The following is a 25,943-nucleotide window of genomic DNA, read 5'->3' on the forward strand; positions in this document are numbered from 1 at the left end:
AACACTTCTACATAACTCCCTGAATGTGCCTTACCTCTACATTCTCCACACTGTTTTTCTTGACCGTCAGCCCTGCTGGCTGAACGTCAAACCGCTGCTCCTCTCTGGAATATTCGCCGACTCGCACACCAAGCCAGCTGCATGAGTTTCTAATATTAACAGTTCAGTCACTGAGCTTGGAGGAGGAGGAGGGGGCAGAGAGCGTTCTGGAAGCCTGGTTGTAACTATATAAGCAGCAGGCCTGAGTCAGTCCTGGCATGAGTTTCAGAAGAAGTGCACAAAGACTGAAGCTGACTCGTAGGAAACTTCCCAGGAGAATCTTCTCCCACTTCTAACAGAGAGATCATCACTGAAAGTAAGTACCCGCAGCTAGGAGATTTGAGATATATGCGGTCGAAAACTTCTGAGATGTCTGTCAAATTCAGTAGTTTTAATCCTCAGCATAAACTAATCAGTTCAGCTTTAATTAAATATTTTTCAGTAGTGAGTATTAGAAGCATGTACAAAACTATTCCAGGCTTGATGTTTGAGAAATTCTTTGACACAGGAGATACAAAACTTGTAGAAATTGTGAAGTAGAGTCACTAGCATAGTTTGTAGCCAATAATTAGTTGTACCACTCAGCCAGTGTTAATTAATTATTAAGCACACAACAAATGAATGTGATGACTAGATGGATGGAGTAGACACACGTTTTCATGAGCATTACTTACTACAGTCAATTGATTTTGACTGTTTTGACTTCAAATTCCTTCACTATTAAAATGCTATGTTTTCTGGATCTGTTTAGACACTTCCAAGCAACAAGCAAGATGTCCTCGGCTAAGGGAATATCCATTGGCATTGATCTTGGCACCACCTACTCTTGTGTTGGGGTTTTCCAGCATGGCAAAGTGGAAATCATAGCCAATGATCAAGGCAACAGGACCACTCCCAGCTATGTGGCCTTTACTGACACAGAGAGGCTCATTGGAGATGCTGCTAAGAACCAAGTGGCCATGAACCCCACAAACACAATCTTTGACGCCAAACGGCTTATTGGAAGAAAGTTTAATGACCCAGTGGTCCAGTCCGACATGAAACTCTGGCCTTTTAAGGTGATCAGTGACAACGGAAAGCCCAAAGTCCAGGTGGAGCACAAAGGTGAGACAAAGGCATTCTATCCTGAGGAGGTTTCTTCCATGGTTCTGGTTAAAATGAAGGAGATAGCTGAGGCCTACCTGGGACAGAGGGTTTCAAATGCAGTTATCACAGTCCCAGCTTATTTCAATGACTCGCAGAGACAAGCCACTAAGGATGCTGGGGTTATCTCTGGACTAAATGTTTTGAGGATCATCAACGAGCCAACTGCAGCAGCCATCGCCTATGGCCTGGACAAAGGTAAAAGAGGAGAGCGTAACATACTCATTTTTGATCTTGGTGGAGGCACCTTTGACGTGTCGATCCTGACTATTGAGGACGGCATCTTCGAAGTGAAAGCCACTGCGGGAGACACACACCTTGGCGGGGAAGACTTCGACAACCGAATGGTCAACCATTTTGTGGAGGAATTTAAAAGAAAACACAAGAAGGACATAAGCCAGAATAAGAGAGCATTGAGGAGATTGCGTACAGCTTGTGAAAGAGCCAAGAGGACCTTGTCCTCCAGCTCTCAGGCTAGCATCGAGATTGACTCTCTGTTTGAGGGAATTGACTTTTATACCTCAATCACAAGGGCACGTTTTGAGGAGCTCAACTCTGAGCTCTTCAGGGGAACACTGGAGCCAGTTGAGAAAGCCCTGCAAGATGCCAAGCTGGATAAGTCCAAGATCCATGAAATGGTCCTGGTTGGTGGCTCCACAAGAATTCCAAAAATCCAGAAGCTTTTACAGGACTTCTTTAATGGGAGAGATCTGAACAAGAGCATAAACCCAGATGAAGCAGTGGCTTATGGGGCAGCAGTCCAAGCTGCTATTCTGATGGGTGACACTTCAGAGAACGTCCAAGATCTCCTGCTGCTGGACGTGGCACCCCTGTCTCTGGGTATTGAAACCGCAGGTGGTGTTATGACACCTCTTATCAAACGAAACACCACAATACCCACAAAACAGACTCAGATCTTCTCCACATACTCAGATAACCAGCCAGGAGTGCTAATTCAGGTATACGAAGGCGAGAGGGCCATGACAAAAGACAACAATCTATTAGGGAAATTTGAGCTCACAGGTATCCCTCCTGCTCCCAGAGGTGTACCACAGGTAGAGGTAACCTTCGACATTGATGCCAATGGCATTCTAAATGTGTCTGCCATCGACAAAAGCACTGGCAAAGAAAACAAAATCACCATCACCAATGACAAGGGCCGCCTCAGCAAAGAGGAGATAGAGAGGATGGTGCAGGATGCAGAAAAGTACAAAGTAGAGGACGGACAACAGAGAGAGAAGATTGCAGCAAAGAATGCACTGGAGTCCTACGCCTACCACATGAAGAGCAGCGTTGAGGACGAGAATTTGAAAGGAAAGATTAGCGAAGAGGATAAAAAGATGGTCATTGAAAAGTGCAACCAGACAATCTCCTGGCTGGAGAGCAACCAGCTGGCGGAGAAGGACGAGTACGAGCACCAGCAGAGGGAACTAGAGAGGGTGTGCAAGCCAATTGTGACGAAGCTGTATCAGGGAGCGCCGCCTGCAGGAAGCTGCGGTAGCCAGGCAGGAAGCTGCGGTAGCCAGGCAGGAGGCAGCTCTCAGGGCCCCACCATTGAGGAAGTGGATTAAAACCACCGACTCTAGCATGTCATCTTTGTAAAGGTCTTTTCATTGTTTCGTATGAATTACATTACAAATATGTAATACATAAAAATCTCACTTTAAATAATAGTTTGGGGAGGGGGGGGGGGGGGGGGGGGGGATGCTGAAAGCTCTGCTAAATCATCTGGCAGATAACAGTAGAAGATAAGCCACTAAAGATAAGCAGTAGCAAAAAAGCCTCTCTCAAGCCACACCACTGTCAATAAATGCAACAGATTTTCATTTGACAGTTCCTTGTTGAATATATAAGCATGTGCATGTTGGCTGGAGCTTTACTTTAAACTGGTTATCTGATGTCACCAAACAATAAGAATGCGAGGGAAGGTTGACAATCCCCAAAGCTACAGCATGATTAAATCAAGCCGTGGAAAAAGTATTCGGATCCTTTCGTGAAATAAATCTACCGATATAGCAAAGTGAAAATACACCCGCATTAAAAATCCTAAAAGACCTTGAGGAGCATTGTAGTTGTATGTCAAAATAATGTTTTGAGGTTGTAATCATTAAAAAACATCTGAAAAATGACCTTGACTGTGCACTGATATTTGTAAGATTAAGATGTAGCGGAGCGGAAGTATTCAGTAGCATAAAACAGAAATACTTGAGTAAAATTGTGCTCAGGTAGAGTTTTTGTGTTGTTCAAAACGGGAGAATAAGGCTGAGGCCAAATCAAGCTATCGAACACATCCATATTGTCGATGTCTTGCACTTCCACCTGCACCACCAGTTTACCAAACTTGTTTTCAAATACTGAGGAGAACCACTGATTTCTAGGGCTTGATTTTTTTTATTATTCCTTCTGTTTTTTATTTATGTATTCGGTTCTGTTTTCGTCTGTTGTTCCCCTTTTAATCCACTAGGTGGAAACCTCAGGTTGTAAATTTGAGAAAAAACGCACTGGTGGTCCAACAGCGACCTGTTGGATGACACTATATGGACTCCTTTTGACAACAACAACAGCAACAATAATAATACTTTCCTTGTTATAAGTTTCTTAGTTGACTGGTTGTAGCTGCTTATTTAGTGTGTAGTTGTGTCTGTGCCTGAGTTGACATTATGAACCCCATGCAGTCACCGAGGAATAAATGTCACATTATGGTGCACAGCAGCTCATCTGATGTAATTGACTAATTTTGCTGCTGCTTCTGTATGAGCTCTTCAATTTGAAGCAAAGAAAAAACATTGCTGGTGCCAAAGAGCGCGTCAGTGTCACCATGATGTCTCACTGTGTGTAATCCAAACCGGCCAACAACTAAAGTAAACAGGCTTAATTAAACTGTGTCATTGCTCTCATCTGTCACACTTCAGCGCTTCAGCAGCCTTTCCTGGCGCTCTAATTAGAGGGAGTGGTTCAATAACACGCCAACCCTCAGCACCCAAAGAGTTAACCTGCCGAGCCTGTTGTTGAACGCACCATCCATTCGGGCTGTGTCGCTAGGGCAAGATAGGCTGCTGGTGGAGAAGCAATCACTCCCCAGCCGGAAAACTACCTCACATGCACATCTGGCGCGCGAGAAGAGCGTTTTCAGCAACAAGAGGAGGTGAAATCTTTACTGCGCGATTGAATGGAGCCGGAGCGTTTCCCGGCTTTCTATTTATGACTTAAGAGGAGAAAAGTTGGCAGAAATAGTTGTGAATTTGAGCGCTGCCGAATTGGGGTGAGATTTTTCAGAGAGGGCAGAGTTGTGCCACATTGTTTCTGACCAACAGGCGCGTTACTGCCGTGCGTAACAAGCGAGAATATCCATTTCATTGGCAACGACCTTACCTTCACGGACATTCAAAATGTCAACAACCCCCGTGTTCGCGGACAAAATTAAGAGCATGATCTTGAGAAATCAAGTGAACTCACCCAAACTGTTTCATGAAAACATTTGAAGACATACAGCGAGACAAGCCACCTGGTTTTGCTGCGGCACTGGACTGAGTTTAGTCACAGGTGGTTTTCACTGATCGCCTCACTTTGGCGCTGTCTGGACCGTTTTTTCTTCTTTTTTTTGTTTGTCTTTTTTTGCAGCCTAAATAAGCGATATGGTTCATCGTACACGGACTGGGGACTGACATGAGAGCACACCTTGAGCCATTTTTTCGATTTTTGTCTTCTGGGAGTGGGCACCAGTTCTATAACAGAGGAGCGAACAGGGTCTGCTTCTAAATGATAAGCTCGGTGTGCGTTTCGACTTACCGAGGGCGCAAATCAGGCAACAAACCTCCATCTAAATCATGTCTGAAGGAGGAGATGGCCAGAGGCGAAGACTCGGACAAAATTATCATTAACGTGGGCGGAATTCGACATGAAACCTACAAGAGCACTCTCAGGACCCTACCGGGGACGCGTCTGGCGTGGCTGGCGGAGCCGGACTCGCAGGTCAGCCCGGACTCGGATGCTGGACCAGCTAGTGGCACCGAGTTCTTCTTTGACAGACACCCGGGCATCTTTGCCTACGAGCTCAACTACTACCGGACAGGCAAGCTGCACTGCCCGGCTGACGTCTGCGGGCCTCTTTTCGAGGAAGAGCTGGCGTTTTGGGGGATAGACGAGACCGACGTGGAGCCATGCTGCTGGATGAACTACCGGCAGCACCGGGATGCGGAGGAGGCCCTGGAGATATTTGAGCCGCCAGACCCGGATGACACAGACGACGACAGACGGTTCGGCATCGAAGACTGTGCCGACAGGTCTAAGAGCTGCTGCGAAGTTTGGCAGCCGAAGGTCTGGGCCTTGTTTGATGACCCTTACTCATCCAGGGCCGCCAGGGTGAGTTCAACCTGAGGTTTTTTTCCTCTGGGTCCTTTGATGTCAGAGTCAGGCCATAAAAACCCTGCAAGTTCATTTCTATCCAGGAAAAAAAAAAGAAAAGACGCACAAGTGCTCCAAAATCAACAAGTGTCCTCACGAGGTTCAGCCAATCAGCAACAGCTGCAGTGAGTTTCAGGGTTTATGATGTCCACGTTTCAGTTTGCTCACCATAGACTGTACTCTCATAACAGCTAACCAAAAAGTAAGAATTTAATTCCATATTGTCCCCTTGGTGAGTGTTGAAAAATAAGTGCAGTGTAATGCCTCTTTTAATTTCACACGACCCTTTTTTCCTGACAGTGCTGACGTACATGCGGCTGGGACTTTTTACTTTGAAATGAAAATGAGATGTTTAGGAGACTGAGATGAGTTTTCCCAAATCTGAAACTGAACTTGTGCTTCTATATCCGGAGAGAGGGACACATCAGCACATCAGATTTCTGGCCACAGCTCATATCTTCACATCTGTTTCCATGAACAGATGTACCGTGGACTTAATCGTCATTTTCAAGCATTGCTTTTAAAATACGTATTTTGAAGCACTGGTTTTCTGATCAATTCTGATTATTCATTTCACTTGCTGAGCTATACTATAAACAGGATACACATTAGAGACAGAAACCTTCTCATCTTATTATTCCTATCTTACAGACTTATCGTCTGTCAACCTTTTGCTGATCCCCCCCCCCCCCCCCCCCCCCAAAAAAAAAAAATCAGATACTTATACGAGAAGAATGTGACACTCAAAAAATACTTGATAAAATCTATTTTAAAATGATATCACTGATCTTCAACATTTCTACAACCATCCAGCAAACCCGAGAGGCGTTCTCCCAAGGGTCCAAACACCCATGTGTATAATTACTGATCCACATAGCAGTGAAGCTACTCTGCCATATGTGCTGCAGAGAGTGTTGAGCACAATCTAAACAATGAATCTGGAGACAAAAAAGCGTCTGAATAGACACAGAATAAAATGACAGAAAGATAGATTCTTTATGCTGCAAAAATAATTGATCTTTTCAGGACACGATTCAGTGTACAAACCCCGCACAAAATTGAGATCTCAGTCATTTTGTCGTGATGAACAAGACGCTAAACTCTTGTTTAGAGATAAAGCAGATGTTGCCGTGTTGCAAATTCAACTTGAAATTGCTTTCAATCCTTTCACAAGGGCCACAAGCCAGGTTTAAGCTTTATTTTTAATATACGTTATGTGTCTAATGGCTTGACAACAAAAGCAGAAGAGGGCTTATTGAAGTAAACGTGAAAGCAAATATCGAGTGTCACCCCTTCAGGAGATGTCGGGCAAAGGGCCAGAAGGGAAAATACATTTAGTGGCGAAAGAGATTGCCTCATTGTCTCTGTAATATCTGATTATCTATGTGTGGAGTTGAATGGTCCATTCAGACTGACTCACAGCGTTGCGAAGATATTATGTTCTCACTGCATGCCAGTCACACTGCAAACAGTGTCTATTTTAGCTTTTTGTCCAGGTTGCGATGGCAGGCTGCTACTGTAGAGCAGCAGACATCTCTGGGCCACAGCTGCCATGGCGTCAGTGTCGCCTCAAGATGACCCGCTCTGTGCTGCCAGTTAATCACTCTGTCTTTCACCATTGGGCATTAGTAAATGAGTCATTTTTGATTCATGCAGTTAAAAAACAGCAGTGTAGATGTGGATATTTAGTCACTGGAAGGTCCACTGAAGCGGCCATAATCCTCTTTGTCCATCTCCTTTCCAGACGGTTCATGTATGTTCGCATACATGTGCATTATGAGAGAGTGCTCTCTGCTTTTTGAGGGACTCACGTTACCTTTATGGCCTTTTTATTTCAGAGAGCATCCGAGCTCAATTCAGGTAATTTGATTCCTTAAAGTGGTCGGGAAGTTAATCTGTCCATTTTTAAAGCTGCATCCTCTTCAAGAACGAGGTGAGGGTGCAACTGTGCTAAAGTCAGCACATGAAGCCGGTGGTCTGACGCAGTCTCATGCAGTCATATCAACACTGCAGCCACAACACAAAGTACTGGAATATTGAATTCACTTTACTCCATCAGATTTGATTTGAAATCAAACACTGCATTCACAAATTTTGAACTTTGTATAAAATTTTAGCTCCGAGCAGTTAAGCTGTGCACAGTTGCCATGACAACTTGACCTGATCATGTCTCAAGACAAGCATTAAGTAGACTTGTCGCTATTAAGGCCGTGCTTAATAGCCTGAACGCTGTAATCTGAGCTGATTGTAGCCAGTTTGCTTATTTGTTATGACTCTATTCACCTTTTATAGAACAGCTCAAAGAAATAAAAGGAAAATATAATAGGAAGTGATTCTTTTTTTGGCTACGCGACCGTACCCTGCACACCAGGTTTGGCGTCGGTACATGAAACGTATGCTGAGATATGCTTGACTGCTTTGCCGTCAGTTGCGACGGTTTCTAAAGTAATACGATTAACTGCTGTTGTGAAGCTTGATTTAAAGATTGTTTTGGTAAAGATGAAAAAAGCTGTGCAGTTTGAATTTTCTTTTTCTCATAAAAGTTGATGTTGTTGAGGGTGATTCTTTGATTTGACTTGATCCAAGGAGTCCAGTGGTGAAAAATGGCCATGTTGATTAAAAGCCTCACGAATGAACACTTCTTCAACTCCAACCCAATACTGGAGTCACAGACATGAACCTTGGTGAAAAGAATCAGGGAACTGTCCTGAATCACTGCGCCACATTTAGAGGCTCTCTACCACACGGTTAGAATCTTTCCACAGACTAATGTCAGGAGAAGAGAAGAAGGTTGGGAATAAGAAAAGGTGTAGCTTCGCTTGTTGAACACATTCTGTCTTAAAGCTGCAGTCTGCAACTCTTTTTCAAGCACAATGCCTGGAACTGTCCGGGGATTCTGAAAGTAGTACATTAAATACCCCAATACAAAAAAAAATGAGTTCTCTAGGTCCCCTATATGTCCCGCTAGGTCCCTCCAAAGCCAGCAGGTTTGTTTACAAAATTGCAGACCGGACCGGTAAAAGGTAACCAATCAGGTTACGAGCTGGGCTCTGCTGCCTGTCAATCACCGATTGTGCACGCGCGATACAAGGTAGGCTCGTCCCCACGCTTATTTATCTAGACTATTGAACTTCATTACGGGCTTGTCTACTTACTGTGTCTTCCATGATCGCAAATGACAGGTGAGTTGATGAATGAGGAGTCGTGTACGCGCATCTGGCGTGCACGTAGACGTGCACGAGTTCTCATGTGTTTTGATGGGGCGGGACAGGAAGTTGAATAACTTTTTATTTTTTTCGTTAAAAAATAAGCATTTCTTGCATTTTGCGACTACGGAGGTCACCGTTTTCAACTTCAAGCGTTCTGATAGATCATGTAAACTCTTAAAATGTCAAAAATTAGGACTTTATGTATGACAACAACAAATCCTGCAGACTGCAGCTTTAAGGGGGAAAAAAAGGTCCTGCTTGTTAAATAACTTTAATTCAAATTCACCTCAGTTCATTAGTTTCTGTTTCTGCACTGAGGATAGGTGACCTGGTGCATTGTTCTAAATCAGGGTAACATCTCTTCACCGGTCACTTAATATGGATGTGAACACTAACGTTAAAATGTATTGTAAAAGCCTAACTTTCAATCCGTTTTGCTTCAGTACAGTCAAAGCAATTAGTTTTTCTAATGATATTATGAAAATAAGTAGCATTGATGGAAAAAGGTATTTATTAAAATGAATATCTGTCAGAATTCCAGTATAAATGACAGTGGAGACAGTGATACAACACGAGGCTTTGTAATCGGCCTCTTTTTACGATAATTAGGCCTCACGTTAACGTTACGTTCAAACCAGATACCTTTGCTCCATTTTTCCCCGATGTAGTATTTCATTAGTTCCCCCGACCCTGCTGCTTGTAATTAATCTCTGCTGCGATAATGGACTATAACTTTTTATCAGCGGTGAGCAATTAAAACTGCCTTTCCCACTGAAAGGACCTGCACAATTTGCCTTTTGTAGAGGAAGAAAATCAATGTCTCTTCTTTTGAAAGACCAAAGGATGGATGTAGGATTCTTGATGTCTGAGGCAACTTTAAATTTCCAACAACAAATCAATTTCACAGAATGTAATTTAGTTTTCTACGGACGTTCGAATTACTTTTCATACAAATTGTATCGACTGGGCCTTGGTGTGAATTTTCTCATTTCAGAAATGACTATTTAAACGTTATTTAAACGTTATTTATTAGGTCTTGAACCATATTTTATGAGCTGGGTCTTTACTGATACCTACATTTCTGTAATATATTAATATTAGAAGGAAAAAATAAGGCTCATGAAAACCAAATGTTAATTTTTCACTCTTCACTTTTGAAGTGTTGACACAGTCATCGTGACTTTATTAAACCTTTATGGCTGCTTCCTCAGCTAAGTCCGTGCTGAACAACTTCACTTATACCAACTTAAAAAGGTAATCGCTGATGTAACGCTTTGCTCATCACTGATTACGAAACAGTTTCTTCATGTGGCATCCAGCAGATGAATAAACGATTGTTTTTCTTTCGAGTGCACCTTTCACAGCGCTGACACCCCGTCGCTCTGTTAATGGAAAACCAGATTTGATCTTTCACACATTGTCAAAGCGTTAAAGCCTTGTTAAGGAGACTTTTCTGACACGGAGTTCTCAGGGATAGATGTGTAATCCTACGTGATTATGCCGGTTGTTTATTCTGCTCGGTTCCAAGCTGTTCACTGCAAACGGTTCGGCATCATGACGTCTGCACACAGTTGCAGGCTTTGTCTTGCAGAAAAGTAATGAAAATCAATACACACCCGTCAGTGAAAGTTTAATCCTTCTTCCACTCTGCAAAGAGAGCCATTTTTTGGTGCTATGTTTATTTTTCTCTTTGTGTTGGCCATTTTGATAAAAAAAACAATCATTTGGAGTTTATAGAATAATTCATCTGAGGCAGAAGCATTTAAACAAAACACCGACACCAAAACAGCATATTCTTTAGTGTGGAAGATTGGCCGTGTAGTTAGAGGAATGTACTGTTTGTTCAGTAAAGTCTCTATTTTTACTGGCAACTATTTCGTTATATTTGAAATGGATTAAAGTGATGATCAGGGAACAGTCAATCATTTTTTTTTCTTCTTCGGGCTGAAATTCCTGGCAGGATTTTCAGGCTTCCTCTTTGTTTTTTGAGAGAAAAACTCCGCTCTTGTTGGAATTTAAAGGAAAACAACTATTCACCACCCGACATGCGCAAAATAAAGTTGTGCGAAAAGAACCTACAGTTGCTAAAGGTTAACTTTCCATCTGTTTTTATTTATTTTTTATAATCTTTTAATCAAATTTACAGTTGTCACCATAGTCTATAGCAACAATGATAGCGGAATCGAATGTGTTAGTTTAACAATGAAGGTTGTAAAATATATATTTTTTTTTTGTCGATTTGTCTGCCCTCGTGTCACATCATTGTCAATTGATTTACTTTCTGCTGACAGAAAACCTCACAAAGTCTCAGGACCGCAGATGTTTGTGTCCCATCTCCCAGCATTTTCAGACTCAATGTTGTCTTTAGTTAGTTTTTTCCTGCAGCAGTGTTGCTTTTTTGGTGCAATCATCATGTGCATTCTTTACACCTCTCAATTTGAACAACGTGTTCGTCTCAACGATAACGAGTAGCAGGCAGGTGTGTTTTGTGCAGAAAAACGTGTCAATTGAAACTTACATGCGAACACCCATAGAGCCTGAGGAAGAAAGCCTGGTTTTAAGAACAAAGTTTCTAACTAGTATCAGTTTTTTAGGTTATGTCGAGTGGTGGACAGTATTCCTTCCTGAGGGTCTTGCCTTCACAGTGTGACAAGAGATATCTAAAGGTGATGCGTCTTTTTAACATGAAGTGAACATCTGTTCACTGTAGCTAAATGTTCCAAAGATGCAGACATAAAAGTGAGTTCCACTGGGATGCTTCTCCACTGATCTTTTTGTTGAGTCCTGTTCCTGCTGCTGTGCAGGGGATCATACATGGAGGTTTATTAAAGCTGAAAATGGCATATTGCCCCTCAAAGAACTGCAGTCTTGTACCTCCACTGGTAATTTGTCTTGTCATACATCATATATAGATAATCACCACCATTCTTCCAGATATTTTTGGCTCTCTGAATCTATGAAATATAAATGTCTGATAATGAAGTAGTTCTCCACAAATACCCAGGAGAAATATGGCAGACAGAGCAGTGGAGATTAATTCTCCGTCCTCAGGTGCACTGATTCTCACAAATGAATCAGTGTCACACGAAGTCCGAGAAGATGGGCAGTGACTGCTCTTATTGCCTCAGCAGGCTTGTTGTTGGGGTTCTTGTCCGTATTGGTAACACAGCATGATGCGCAGCAGCTTGAGGTGATGACTGTGATGGGACTTCCCAGCTGCTGCATAGCCTGCTGCCTGTTGGGCCTCCTGCTTCGCTCCCTCGTTCTCTTGATTCTCCCAGATGGGACCAGCCTACTGTTCCCTCTGGGGACCTCTGCTCCTCTGCACACTGACACCTTTTGACATTTGATTCACATCTTTTTGGCACCAGACATATTACATTTCATGAAAGACATCACTGTATTTTACCGATACATGCAGAGTACAGGTGCTGTACTTAAAAGCAATGTATGTAAAAGATGGGTCTTGCCAGTGTGATGTCCACCACTGGTTTGTGAACCGCCGTAGCAAACTGATAAGTTGGTGACAAACTGTTACCATGTTGACCGATGAATTGCACAACTTTGCATTTCTCTACATTTTGCACACACTGTAGGCTTCTCCTGGAGTTTTTAAACAGATCTCAAGTACTTCATCAGCAGAGAGAGATGAGTCACCTGTTGTCATATGACAGATATTGCCTTTAGAGGGAGCGTGGAAGAGGACTAAGACAACTAGAAAAGATACGCAGTAAACAAACAAAGTGTGTTTTTGAAATCATGAATTTTGTATGTATCTTGTTTGTATCCGTTTGAACCTCGGATGGATTGCAGAAGTTGCAAATGCAGCTCTGTGTTGTCATGCACTTAGCCAGTTGTTTATGGGCTCAGCAGACCAACATGGAAATACTCTTTTCCATTTCCCTGACACTCTGACAGCGTTTAGAGTTTCCCTCACGAAGCTGTAAATATGATGTTGTGGTCACCCTCTGTTTTCAGACTTAAGCAAACCACACAGACAGATTTAAATGCTGCAAGATTAATTGGCAATGACTCACATGGAGACTAACAAATATTACAAACACACAGATTTCTGTACCACCTACAGAAGAAGTGTCTGGCTACCTGAACACATACTCACAGGTGTGCGGTCAGGCTGTTGCTATATGTCAGACTTCCAGGACGAGTCTTTTATGAGCAGAAGGAATTATCCTCGTATCCGCCGGGACCTCCAGCATCTGCCCTGCAGAGGTGCCCCTGGCAGCAGATATCCAGCTCTGTTTACTTCTGCAATAAACCGTTTGACATTTCAGTAAACCCACGGCAGTCTGGACCTGTTAGGCTCATCACAAACCTCTGAACTGTGGCAGAGCTTTTTTTCTTTTTCTTTTGGCGATTGCGGTTTTGTTGTTAAACCAGAAGTCAGTGCAGGAGGCCTTTCTGCGCTTTTACAAAAGGCAAGAAACAATGAGAAGATGTTTGTGTAAACTTGCCAAATGAATATTTATTTATTATTCTCACCAGACAAACTTAAAGACACCCCCACGCCCTTAAAAAATGCATTTAGGCTCTTGTTTGTTATTTCTGAGGTTTGACTCTCATTGTGCTGAAGTGAAGTTTTGCACTTGATGATTTGTAGTCTGACTCTCTGAGTATCAGTTGTACTGTGTCAGTCTCATACCTTTCTGCTATGTGCATGTTTCTGTTTTCCAAACCTTCTTTAGTGTGAAAAAAATTAAATAGAGCTACACCCATCATGCAAAAAGACAGTCCTGCTTTGACATTTTTGGTGGCTTTGTCAGCTTCTGCAGCACGAGAATAAAGTCAGGGCAGGGGACCGGGGAGATTTATTTTCATGACAGTGCAGTTACATCCCTCAACCGTATGGAGACCCAGACACTCTGCAGTACTGATTTAAATGTGTAAAAAGTGGGTCGTGTGTCAGCAATTTCTCACATTTTTGTCCGTGCAATTGCATGAATATGTTATTTCCTTAACAGCTCTCCTGAAGGTACAATTAAAGTACCTACCATGCGACTTAGAAGTATAGAGTGAGTTAATAAATTCCTGGGTCTATGTTTTTTTTTTTTTTTCTGAATGAACTTTGAGAAATGAGGCACTGCAAGAGTGGCTGGGCATAGTGGACACCAACTTAGTTTTTCAGTGTTGACTGTGTATCTGACCCTTTGGTGAGCTTTGCAGTTGGAATTCACAAAAAAAAAGACACAGTAAAAACGTTGAATCTCTGTGTAGCGGACACTATGGATGCTAATCAATTAGTACTTGATTTATTCCAACTACAAGCCTCGATCAGAGGTCATTTAGAATACGGACATGTCTAAAAAAAAGATGGTAGATACTAGAAGATGCACACTTTTGATTTTGTTGATGTACATGTAAGTTATTCAACACTTCTTCATGATTTAACTTCTCTGTCACCAAAATTTGTCAAATGCAGATCCACCCATTAGTTTTAGTTCTGTGTCTGTTTATCTTTGCCTTGTTGGGATATTCACTCTGACTCCTGTGCTGAGTTAATCTTTGTAATGTTCATGGAAACTGTGTCTATGCAACAGGGGGTACTCTGAGCTCCACCTGGGGCAGAGTTTAGCTGAGATTTTCCCCCTTGTTCCTCTGTTTTGTGTTCATCTTGCCAAAGGGCCGCGGCGGTTGACAGCTGCATATTATCCGCGCCACAAAGATATGACGATGCTGATGCTTTTTTTGAACATCACCGGCAAACAACCAGCTCCTATTATCATTATTCCAGCCCATAATCTCCACACACTGTGCAGTTCTTTATTTTGTTTACACCCTGTGAACAAGTGTCCCTACCGAGCTTTACATGCTTTATTTGTTTTTCTAATCACAGACCCAAACAGCATAAACCAGAATGAGAGTCCCTGTGGGATAGAATGACTAAGTCCACACAAGTTACAGGTACATATTTATCCAGCTGGAAGATTAGAAAGGTTGGAGAAGCTCTTTAAAATGAACTCAGGCTTCAGTAAACAATTAAGAGAGGTCATTTATGAGTAAGCACAGAGCATTAACACAAACACCAACAGGCTTTGCTGTTGTAATTGTTCAGTAGAATACGTTGCGGGCACATTGTTCAGTTTGGCTTTCAGGCATCATGAAGGCTATTTGACTCACTGCTATATATTACATTGTATTAATGAGAATAATTAGTGCCTCTTTGAGACATGTCAGATAAACCTGAAAACACAGCAGGTGTTTTTATTATTTTTTTTATCTTTTATGAAACGGCTCATTGTCCGGACCATTAGTTCCCTTCTTTTTTTTTTTTATTTCTTCACTGTATGCTTTATGTGAAAGATTGTCCACGCAGCAGCATAGTAAGTCTAGTGTTGCCACAGTGTGAGCGCCCCCTCCTGTCTGAGAGCGGCAGAACTCACGATGAACCCCTTTCAACCAGCATGGTTAAGCCACTGCGTGAATCTGAGTAAATGGTGTGAAATTGGTCTGTTTCCTCTGAAAACAATTTCCTCACTTTTCTGAAGAAAAAGCGCATTTTTGAATTAAAAAAAAGTTGTTGTTTACAGTCTCCTGCCAGGCAGAAAAAGCACGTCCCATAGAGCCACTGTGGTCATAGAGTAAGTCAATTGTGTTTGATTTTTGGGTGAGTTTCCCTGTGGCTCCATACTTAACAGCCTTGGTGTAAATTGTTTTCATTTTGTGAGTTCAGCTGCATTGTGGCCATTACATAATATTTTATTGTTTTCAGTGAGTGATCAACTTAACAGTTTTCCTCCACTTTTATATTTGCTTAAAATGTAGACATAATTATGTGGCATAATGATTTGAATTTTGTCTGTACGAGCTTATGATTATTTGTATTTTCTGACATTTTATGGAGAAATAATTACCAGAGTAATCTATGGTGGAATGGGCCACAAAATGTAAGTGTTGAAGAGCTACAATATTATAGAAAAATGTAGTTTTCTACTTTATTTGCTGCTATATTCATCTTATGTTTGGAGGAAATCTCTCTTTCCAAATTGGGCTACCTTTTGCTCCAGTTAAAAAAAAAAAACACTTGATTTTCTGGGTCAGAGTGTCCATTTTCTTTAGCTCTGCTGGTGTTTGCGAAGATGAAGCATATAGTTTCAGAGATCCAGGCCCATTTTCTTCCCTTTCTAGTCAACATTTCAATCTCCTGCATGCACACCAGCTTTAAAGGCAACATCAGTCAACATCAAATTAAATCCTTACTTTGTTTTGAAAGTTTGTTTCATGTGTCTGTCTGCCTCCATTAAGTTATCACATATCAGCGTGTTCATAATTTTAGTCTGTGCCTGTTGTCATTCTCCACAGTCACTACCAGCAAATAATCCCTGAAAGCGTGCCGCTAAAAGAGTTGATTGGCATGCGGTATTCATGTCTTCTCCTAGCTAGTTTGAGTATAAAAATGATCATAATTATATGTTATGTGGACTACAAAGTGGCCCGAAGGAGGGACACATCATGCAGAAAAAGTTTTTAATTGGAGCTTTTGCACCACACTTGAGGTATGATAATGCCCGTGTTGACTGCTTATAAATTTAGCCAAATCATTAATCTAATTATATGTACATTTCACTTGTTTATTGGTTTTTGTTGTCTCTTTCAGGGTGTGGCATTCGTGTCTCTCTTCTTCATTCTGGTGTCCATCACCACCTTCTGCCTGGAGACCCATGAAGCCTTTAATGAAATTCACAACTTCACAGAGGAAGTTACAATAGGCAACTCCACAGTTAAAGAGAAGCGGTTTGAGATTGTGACCAACCCTATCCTCATCATGGTGGAGGGCATCTGTGTGGTGTGGTTCACGTTTGAGTTCCTGGTGCGCATCATCTGCTGCCCAAACAAACTGGTCTTCATCAGGAACACGCTGAATATCATTGACTTTGTGGCTATTCTGCCCTTCTACCTGGAGATGGGCCTGAGGGGTTTGTCGTCCAAAGCTGCAAACAATGTGCTCGGCTTCCTCCGTGTAGTGCGGTTTGTGAGGATCCTCCGGATCTTCAAGCTGACGCGCCACTTTGTAGGCCTGCGTGTTCTGGGTCACACACTGAGGGCCAGTGTCAACGAATTCCTTCTGCTCATTATCTTCTTGGCGCTGGGAGTGCTCATCTTCGCCACCATGATTTACTATGCTGAACGCATTGGAGCCAGTTCAGATGACCCCACGTCCTCGTTGCACACACACTTTAAGAACATCCCCATCAGCTTCTGGTGGGCAGTAGTCACCATGACAACGCTGGGCTATGGCGACATGTATCCTAAAACGTGGCTGGGCATGATGGTGGGGGCACTGTGTGCGCTGGCTGGTGTTCTGACCATCGCCATGCCGGTTCCTGTCATCGTCAACAACTTTGGCATGTACTACTCGCTGGCCATGGCCAAGCAGAAGCTGCCAAAAAAGAAGAAGAAGCATACCCCGAATCCAGACATCCCGACTGACTCAGCCTCGTTCGGAAAGTCGGAAACAAACTCACACATAGACAGCACTCAGAGTGATACGTGTCCGCTGGCTGCTGAGGAGAGTGTCAGCAGAAACCGCTCAGGTATGTCCACAATGACGTGTTAAAGAATCAGTTCAGCAAAAGTAAAGGAAACACTTTCTCTCACTTACCTTTTATGTCTTGCTGTGCAGGTAGAAATGTGTTGTAATGATAATTAAAAAAAGTGTTCCCGGTGGATTATAGCGAGTCTTTTGAGCATTGTTTCTGGAGAGAGATATTTTAATTTTAGAAATATAGTTTCATAAAATTAAAATAAGATGATTTTTTGTTACCTGCACCAACAAAATATTAATTCACCTGTATTGTCTTTGGGGGAAACATTAAAAGGAAATAGACGCTTTCAGTTAATGTTACTTATAATTGTTTTATTCATTTGGCTTTTGATTGAGGAACCTCATCTTCATGATGTTTTGATGGGATTTTCCATATCATAGAATCCACATGATAGATACTAAAGTGGTCTGGAGCCTCTGTGTTTCTTGTCTTTTAGATTCTTAGGCTCAGAGTTTGTCTGACAGATGAACTGCTCTTAGTCACAAAGACGGCAACACACCACAATCAAGTTACTCCCCATAAAGTCCAGGTCAAATTAGTTTATATGACAGAAAAATTCTGATTTTATGCATTATATCTCTGCCTTTGACTGGGTCCTGGGGGAGCCTCGGTAAAAGCTTTGGCATTTATGTGGTGGTGTGTTTTTGTCTCCCCATCAGACTCCAAACAGAATGGGGATGCAAATGTGGCCCTTTCAGATGAGGAAGGCTGCAGCCTGACCCAGCCGCTGTCGCCCAATGAAAAGTGGTCCCTGCGGTGCTCAAGAGGGCGAGTGAAGAATAAGAAAGAGGGCACCTGCCTTCTCCTCACATCTGGAGATCCCAGGATCCGTGTTGGTGAGTTGCATACTCCTCAGTACATACAGGAATGTATGTTTTGCATTTTAGTCTCTCTGCGAAAAAAACATAAACCAACCATTTAAAAAAATAAATAAATAAATTCAATATGCTGTTCTGATATTGAACCTTATTTTTTCATTTTAAAAGAATAGCAATGATTGTTGGTTTTCATCAGCTTTTAAGGAGCTGATGAAACTCTTCGGTTTCACTTCCGAAGAGTACGCCATGTTGAATCGGCACAACTCTACGGCAGCCCAGAAAAGACAAACTGAACACCAGTTGTACAGTGGAGTCTTACAGGATATTTAAGTGGGGTTTTGAGAAGTCCTTGTGAGTAGTTTACATCTTACGTTCAGTAGACTGAGCACGGTTAGTTTCGAGAAGCAGGGAGAAATTCTCATGGAGGAACTGAGCTAAAACCGGCTCACACAGGAAAATAACAGTCCTGAACCTTAGAATTTCATTTTCACGATATCACAGTACATATCGTTATATTTTATTAAATTTTGTCACATTTGTCACTATTTTCTCAACCAAACTATGCCTGTATTGCTCAGCGTTACTGCATGCTCAGTGGCTGTTCGCAGTCTCCTGCTGCTTATCTGCTGAGTCCGTCAGGAGTCTTCTACTGAGACTGCTACTTTTGCTCAGCAGATTTTAAATATGCTAAGGGTGTGTGTTCTTCCAGGAATTTCATTCATCTTTCCTTTCTTGTAGATGGTTTTTGGGGATTAAATAAGCAGCATGTTGAGTCACAGTAGATCACATCGCAGCAGGATGATTCTTTGTGCAGCGTCTGCAGCAACACGACATTGTTCAGTTGAAGAAATAGTCACAAGCTGACGCAGAAGTGATGATATGTAAAAGTCCCTGTACATTAAGATTAAGATTAAGACTTTATTGTCATGTAGATACACGAAATTACTCCTCCGCATTTAGCCCATCCAGGTTGGCACTTGTCGAACATACACATGCACAGGGTCACACACTCATGCAGACAGATGGAGCATGGGGGTACGGTTCCTTGCTCAAGGGCACCTCGGCCGTGGCAAGTACGTGGACTTTCTCCCCTCCAGCTTTTATTATGCTCACTATAACTGGTTTGACATTTTTTTGATGTTTTAAATGGTGAAAATGTGCTGCTCTGAGGCCCACTTCTGAGAAGCTCTTAGCTTAGCTTCCCTGTCAGAATTCCTCCCTGATTTCCCAAACTGAGAGCACATCCACCAGAACACACCGCACTAACCAACAATGCTGTTGTCACTCGGCTGATTTTATGATGGCGGATTTCTGTGTGTAAGCACACATTTATGTGGCGCTGAGCTACCTCCGTTTGGCATGTGGGAACTAACAAAGGAAAACAGTGGCAGGTTAACAAGGACAATTTTTTGTTATGCAAATAAGCCACATGCGATGTGTGAAAAAGACTTACCCAGACTCAAAGCGGGTGAAACTACTTGCAGCTAGAAACTGGCAACTGTTTGACCAATGTTTATTGGGAAACCTCTATCACCAACCGTGCACAGTGCACAGCAGGCACCTCTTTGTCATTTTTTACCATTCTGATCAATAGAAAATCAATGGAAGAGCTTTGCAGCACTAATTGCTTCATCTGTCTTTGTGTACGTGTCTTAGCGTTTGTGCACACACAGTGAAAAATATTTTCTTGGGGACCGCAGCGAGGTTTCAGTCAGTTGTAACCGAAGGTACCAGACTATCTCTTGTGTCTTGATAAGAAAAAGCTCCATAAAATAAAGTACTGAGGTTTAGGTTCAAGTGAAAGGTGGAAGATGATGAGTTGCTTCAGTATATAGAGAGGGCCACTCATTTCAGCTGCATATTTTAACACCGATATTCTGTAACCATGACTATCATATAAACAACTGTCTGCACATGAGCACAACAAAGACATATGCATAAGCTTTTGAAGTGAGGCTTTGTGTTTGGTAGACAGAGATTAATCCCCAACATCCTGAGCACAGATCCCACCCTTTTTGTGGAAGAGGCAGGATGTTCCCTGACTCTCGTTGGCAAAAAGCCCTTCAGTGCTGGAGATGTTTTCCTGAAAAACTGCACTTGCCAAGACCCATTTCACAACCAGTGCTCATTAGCACTTCAGTGTAAGAGAGAGAAAAAACATCTAATAAGTGGGGCACTTACTGCTGCTCAGGTCCTGTGAGAGCATGACCCCCCCCACCATGTTTTTTCTACAGTCCGTTACACAGAAATTACATGTAAACTTGAAGCCTCGTCAATCCCTCAGTGTGTTGATTGACATAGTTTGACGTTGAATAACAGCGTGTTGCGGCGTTAAAGAAAAAAAAAAGAAGCCCACTCTCAGACATATCTGGCTGGTAAATAAGAGGAAGGGATGTACATGTAGTTATGTAGTCATGGGAGGGAATAATCTGCCAGAATGAAATTAACAAATTCAAGTTTTTTGTTTTTTTTTCCTTTCTTCCTTTTAATAATGATCTTGTCAACTCATCAGATTACTGTATGAGCTTTATTAGGATAAGAGAGACAAAAATGATCGAAAGATGAGCAAAGCCAGAACACCTCAAAACTAATCTGTGAGGGAGAGAGAAGAAGATAATTCAATTCTGAGCCTCGTATCTGCTGAGCATGTGCATAACAACATCTCATACTGGAGCGAGTATCATACATAACCAACACAAAAAAAGGTTCAAGTGTACCTTCAGTGTTTCTGTTAAAAGCTCGTGAAGCAAACTCATAATGCAAATCTTTGTGTTTTTGTGCAGCTTGAAGAGGGCTGCCTCTGTGATTTTGGGGATGTTCGATGTAAATAGATTAGGACTCAGTGGCTCTGCTCTTTACAGCTGTGCCCATAGGGGATGTGGTTGCTGGTTAATCCCAGAGTTGTAGGGTAAATGGTATGGATAATATTTCACCTAGGCAGTGTGGCAGGAAACAGAGAAAAGAACAGATGGATGAAGGTCTGAAGATGCTCTCAGATGGTTATCAATGACAGGAAATGGTCGCTCACAGCGGTAGAAGGAAAATGTTGACATGATTAAGGTCGTCACAAGGAGCCTGTTTGACACTTAGAGTTAAAGTTTATACATGAGAAAACAAACAGTGTCCAAATCATAAGTGCATTGTTTATAATGTGTATAATGGCGTGGCAAAGAGAAGCAGCAGATGGATGCACTGATGGGTAGAGGAAATGTTTTAGGTGCTCAGATGAGCCTCCATGTTCCCTAAGAGGCACCCGGACATAGGTTTGCATTAAGAGTTCAAATGATAATTCTTACTGCATTACTGCTGTATTTCCTCTTTACTCCATCACACACACTTAGCTGCTATGCAAGGTGTCCACCTGCAATCAAACTTCCCTTTTAATAGACAGCCAGCTCCATCTCATGAGCAGCAAGTAATACACACCAGGGTCCCTTATTTGTTAACTATGCATAGAAAAATGTTCTAAATTCTGTTGACCATATACAATTTTAAATATGTGGAAGTACCAAAAAAATCTGTTTTATCAAATATGAGCTCACTGGCCACAAGCACGCCTTCAAGTAACTGTATATGGTAACAAAACATCCTCCCTGCAATAAGAGCCACGAGCGCGAAGAAAATAAACTTTACTGAAACAAACATCAGGTCAGCTCAATCAAGTTTATCTATCATAGAGTATTTCATGCACAAGGCAACACGATGTGCTTTCCACAAGAAACAAAAAAAAAAACATCTGGATCATTCATAAAAAGTTCTGAAGATGAATATTCTTCAGCAGTACAAAAAAACCTGCATCGGATAAAGTAATAAGTGCACTTAATGCCATATGATCAGAGGAAGGATTTTTATCTGGAAGTTTGACAAATTATGACTGCAATTGGAGGAAGGCAGAGCACAACAGAACTGACACCTTTGGACACACGTGTTGCCAGTATCATTGAAGATGAACCTCTTTCCAGTTTGTTTTGGCTTGTTATTCATTTTTGGCCAAAGGAACTGAATGTACTTCAAGTTCAGGAAAATGACAGCATCCAACGCGGATGAGATGATTCAGCTGCAGTGATGTTTGGGAAATTCCTGATCTGTCTTCTATCACATGCTTGAAGGTGCCAGTGGCTAAAAACCACAGGGTGGACTAGGAAAAACTAGGATATGTACTGGAGTAGCTTTCATGCACTTAGTGTCTCTCGACAACAAAGGGTTCAACTCATGGCGTAACAGGTAACCGTAAAGACGTGCTCACTGCGGCTCACACGGTTGCATAAATTATATGAAAGCAAATACTTTATGCTAATATCGTGTTGATATTATGCTATTATAGATGGTATCGATCTGTTGCTACCACCACAAAGTGGTAGTAATGCACAGAGCTGTTTTCCAACTTCCATTAAAACAAGACCAGAAGAGCGCTGCACTCCTGCCGGGCTCTGACTCTTTTAGCTCTTTTAGCTCTGTGCTTTGGTGTTATTGGTGCTTCAACAAGACAAACACGCAAAGCTAAAGGCTGCAGCAGTCAAACTAGCGCGCAGTCATCACCAAGCACACTTTTTTTCTTTCCCTGGCAGACGTTAGCACATTTTTAAGAGAAAAAAACCTCTTAGCGATGTTTTGCGCAGTATTGAATGAACAAAGCCCATTGCGTTGTTTAAGAATGTGATAGCAAATTAAACAAGTGTGATAAATGGTCACTTGGTAGTATTTACACTTGAAATGCACATCCCTAATTACTAACTGAATAATTCTTTATTTGAAAAATGTGTTGTGTTGGGATTACATGTTGTGACACCAGCAATGTCCTCTAGGCTGCATTTGCACTAAATTCTAAGCCCAAGCATGGTCAGAGCTGTGCTTATATTTACACACACCAAGTAGGAGAACGCTTTCACCAAATTCTTCGCCGACATCGGTGCACAAGCACAGTTGAAGTTTGAGGGCCCAGGACTTTTTCGTGCTCAGATAATGAATCTGTTTGTTTCTTTCTGTGTCTTTTTTGTGTCTCCTAACAGAGAGCTGTAAAGACATCCTCAGTACCACTGGTAACTATGCTCAGCCGGAGGTCACCACTTTGACCTGATGATGATTCACCATGAAAAGGAGAAAGGGCAATGCATTCAACTTTTTTTTTTTTTTTTTTGTTCATCCCTCCATGAATAAACTGTAGACCCATTCTTGTATTTCAGGATTATTATGCATTTGTATCTTTATATTTACAAAACCCTGTATCATATCAGTTATTTAGAAAATATGTACACTTATGTGTGTTGCATAACATTTAGCGCGTATTGCATGATCTAGCATCGTATGCTATATGATTAAAAAAAGGCTTCCATTTATTTGCTTGTCATTTAATGGACAGGTAACAGACTCTGAAAAACTGTCTCTGAAAAAAGAAACAATTTTCTTCTTTATTCTCGTTGCACCTCTTTCTGCTATAAATCAAGGACGTCTTTATTATGCCAAGGAAGCAAAACCAACACAACCAGATAATAATCGCACAGTCAACTAGAAACTAACAGTTTATATGATAAATAAAGATTAGAAATAGGCAGAAAAGACAGATTCAAAGTTATACAAACTATTTGTTGTCAAGTTTTGAAAGGAGGCAAAGCTTGGACTGAACACTGTATCATAAACTTAGGTGCATTAATCAAAATTCAAATTGTGTCAATCAAAGTCAGATGACAGCTGGTAAGAGATAATCATGTTCATTAAAAACACATCCAGATGAGATGTAATGCCTTGAGAACGCACATAATATACGTCCCAAACTCTCAATAAAGAATTTAATAGTCCACTTTTAGTGTGTTTTAAGCATAACTTCTGTTCATAATGACAGCATTTACAATGTGATTTTTCTTTTCTTTTTTACATGTTTCAGCAATACGTACTGAAACGTGAAGTTTTTTGGAATAAGACTCTCCATTGTCATTGGGAAGTCCATGAATGTTGCTGTTTAAGGACAGTTTGTGCAGTAAAACTGTTACTGAAATGAAACCAGAAGAAAATATTGCTTTAACCTCAACAAAGCAGACCCAGCCTTTTCTGAGGACAATCTTATCTCTGCCATCTATCGTGCTACTGCCTCTTAACGCTGACCACAGGGTGCAGATATTTAGTCAAAACACACAGTGGAATGAAGGTTTCTCCAGGCACCATGTTGTTTGTAAATGCTTGTACAAAGTTTAACAAAAGTGAAAAAAAAAAAAATAAATCAATGGAGCAGTATTGTCTGTCTGTTACATTAGCTATATGCAGTTGATGCATCAATGATGCAGGATCTATTAGATTAGACGGTCGATTTTAAGAACATGTTAGTAAAAACTACATACAGTACAATGCCATCAGTTCCACTTGTGCCTCATGGTGAGTAATGGAGTTTAAATGTCTGCGGTAATGTAATTCCTTTTGTTCCGTAGCACTTCTTATAGTGTTGGATTTGAGAAAAAATCCTGAAGCAGAGGGAGTGTTGTTTCTTTCACTTGTGACTTATGACATATTCCTCACGGTCTACCATAGTGGCCTTATGTTGAATAAACAAAGGAGAAGTTCATCTTATCGTCATTAGACTATTTCTATACTGACCCTGATGTCTGTAACTAGGTATAAGCACAGCTGTATGTATGTAGCACAGTACAATGTTGTAGACCGTTAAACCCTTTTCCTCCATGTGTGTGATGCATATGTTATAACTGTTCGCTGTTAACAACAATGAAATATTATTTTGATACTCCACCTTCCTAACTTCGTTTTCTGTTTTCCTTCTTCTATATAATCAAGGTAATCGGACAATTATATAGCACATCTGTTTAATATTTGCTCATTATGAAATGTGTAGCTGACTGTGATGTATTCAAACCCTGTCAAACTGCCAGATGTGTATGTGTGAGAGAGTATGTGACAATATACCATGTAGGCATGTGTTTCTATGCAGAACTTAAAAATAAAACCCATTTTTCCCTGATGTTGAAGATAAGTTGATGCCATTCTGTTTGTTTTTTTTGTTGGTTTTATTTTTCAACTGAAGAGTTTGAAGCTGTACAGTGCAGATACTCTTGTTATCTACTGTACGGCTATTTATAGATCAACCACCAGACTACACGTTGTGCCTGCTCGGAGTGGTGTAACGGCAGTCACAGCTGTGCCTCCTGCTCTCTTGTGCCTCCGTGATTATGCATCAGAGGTGTAGATGGTATACAGAACACATCTCCATGGAGATTTGGGATGACAGGCAACACTAATTAATGCTTGGCTGCCTCCATCTTCCTCTCCCTCAATTTGTCACATGCAAAGAGAAGCCACGCTCGGTCTCTCGCACGCGCATATTCTCAAAGACGCAGAAGCTTTAACGTCAGCACAGCAAGATTATCATTTAGGTTGATCCCCATGACAGACATTTCAACGTTTAGGGATGCATTGTGCAGCGCGCTGTGGCAGCGAGAAGAGAGAGGGGGTACCAAGATGTCAGGGGGGGGTCTGAACCATCAAAAGCCATATGAATGAGAAAAACACCATGTGCTCAAGCACAGTCTGTCTTTTACCAGAGTTTCCTGTGAACTGGGAGGGTGTTCAGTCAGAGAGGAGAAGGGTGACGCAGATATTCTGTCTCAAATGTTTTATTTGGCTGCAGCGAAGTGTTCATGTGAGGAAGAAGAGAAATGCACACCTTTCTAGTCTCAGAAATGAGAAAGTTTCATGAGACTAGAAATGTTGACATGCTTGTATCAGTTTTAATACATTGATGATTTATTTGTCAAGTATGATACATA

General features: G+C 41.6%; 2 protein-coding genes across 2 annotated transcripts; both read left to right on the forward strand.

Annotated features, from left to right (window-relative positions):
• The first annotated feature begins 242 nt into the window (after nt 1-242).
• Nucleotides 243-2,878, forward strand: hspa1b (heat shock protein family A (Hsp70) member 1B). The gene is made up of 2 exons (XM_075476621.1): nt 243-355; nt 791-2,878. The coding sequence occupies exon 2, from the start codon at nt 813-815 to the stop codon at nt 2,751-2,753; it is 1,941 nt and encodes a 646-aa protein (XP_075332736.1). The 5' UTR covers nt 243-355; nt 791-812; the 3' UTR covers nt 2,754-2,878.
• Nucleotides 2,879-4,137: 1,259 nt separating this feature from the next.
• Nucleotides 4,138-25,150, forward strand: kcnc4 (potassium voltage-gated channel, Shaw-related subfamily, member 4). Its single transcript, XM_075476622.1, has 4 exons — nt 4,138-5,544; nt 16,408-17,344; nt 18,016-18,192; nt 23,184-25,150. The coding sequence occupies exons 1-4, from the start codon at nt 4,942-4,944 to the stop codon at nt 23,249-23,251; spliced, it is 1,785 nt and encodes a 594-aa protein (XP_075332737.1). The 5' UTR covers nt 4,138-4,941; the 3' UTR covers nt 23,252-25,150.
• Nucleotides 25,151-25,943: the final 793 nt, after the last annotated feature.

This window comes from Odontesthes bonariensis, chromosome 10, assembly GCF_027942865.1.
Source record: "Odontesthes bonariensis isolate fOdoBon6 chromosome 10, fOdoBon6.hap1, whole genome shotgun sequence".
Taxonomy (NCBI): domain Eukaryota; kingdom Metazoa; phylum Chordata; class Actinopteri; order Atheriniformes; family Atherinopsidae; genus Odontesthes; species Odontesthes bonariensis.

What these genes read in the sequence shown, in the direction of transcription:
- kcnc4 (XM_075476622.1), top strand. Translation starts at nt 4,942, where the DNA reads ATGATAAGCTCGGTGTGCGTTTCGACTTACCGAGGGCGCAAATCAGGC. An exon ending in ACTCATCCAGGGCCGCCAGG is followed by an intron (nt 5,545 to 16,407) that starts GTGAGTTCAACC and finishes TGTCTCTTTCAG; the next exon opens with GGTGTGGCATTCGTGTCTCT. An exon ending in AGATCCCAGGATCCGTGTTG is followed by an intron (nt 18,193 to 23,183) that starts GTGAGTTGCATA and finishes GTCTCCTAACAG; the next exon opens with AGAGCTGTAAAGACATCCTC.
- hspa1b (XM_075476621.1), top strand. Translation starts at nt 813, where the DNA reads ATGTCCTCGGCTAAGGGAATATCCATTGGCATTGATCTTGGCACCACC.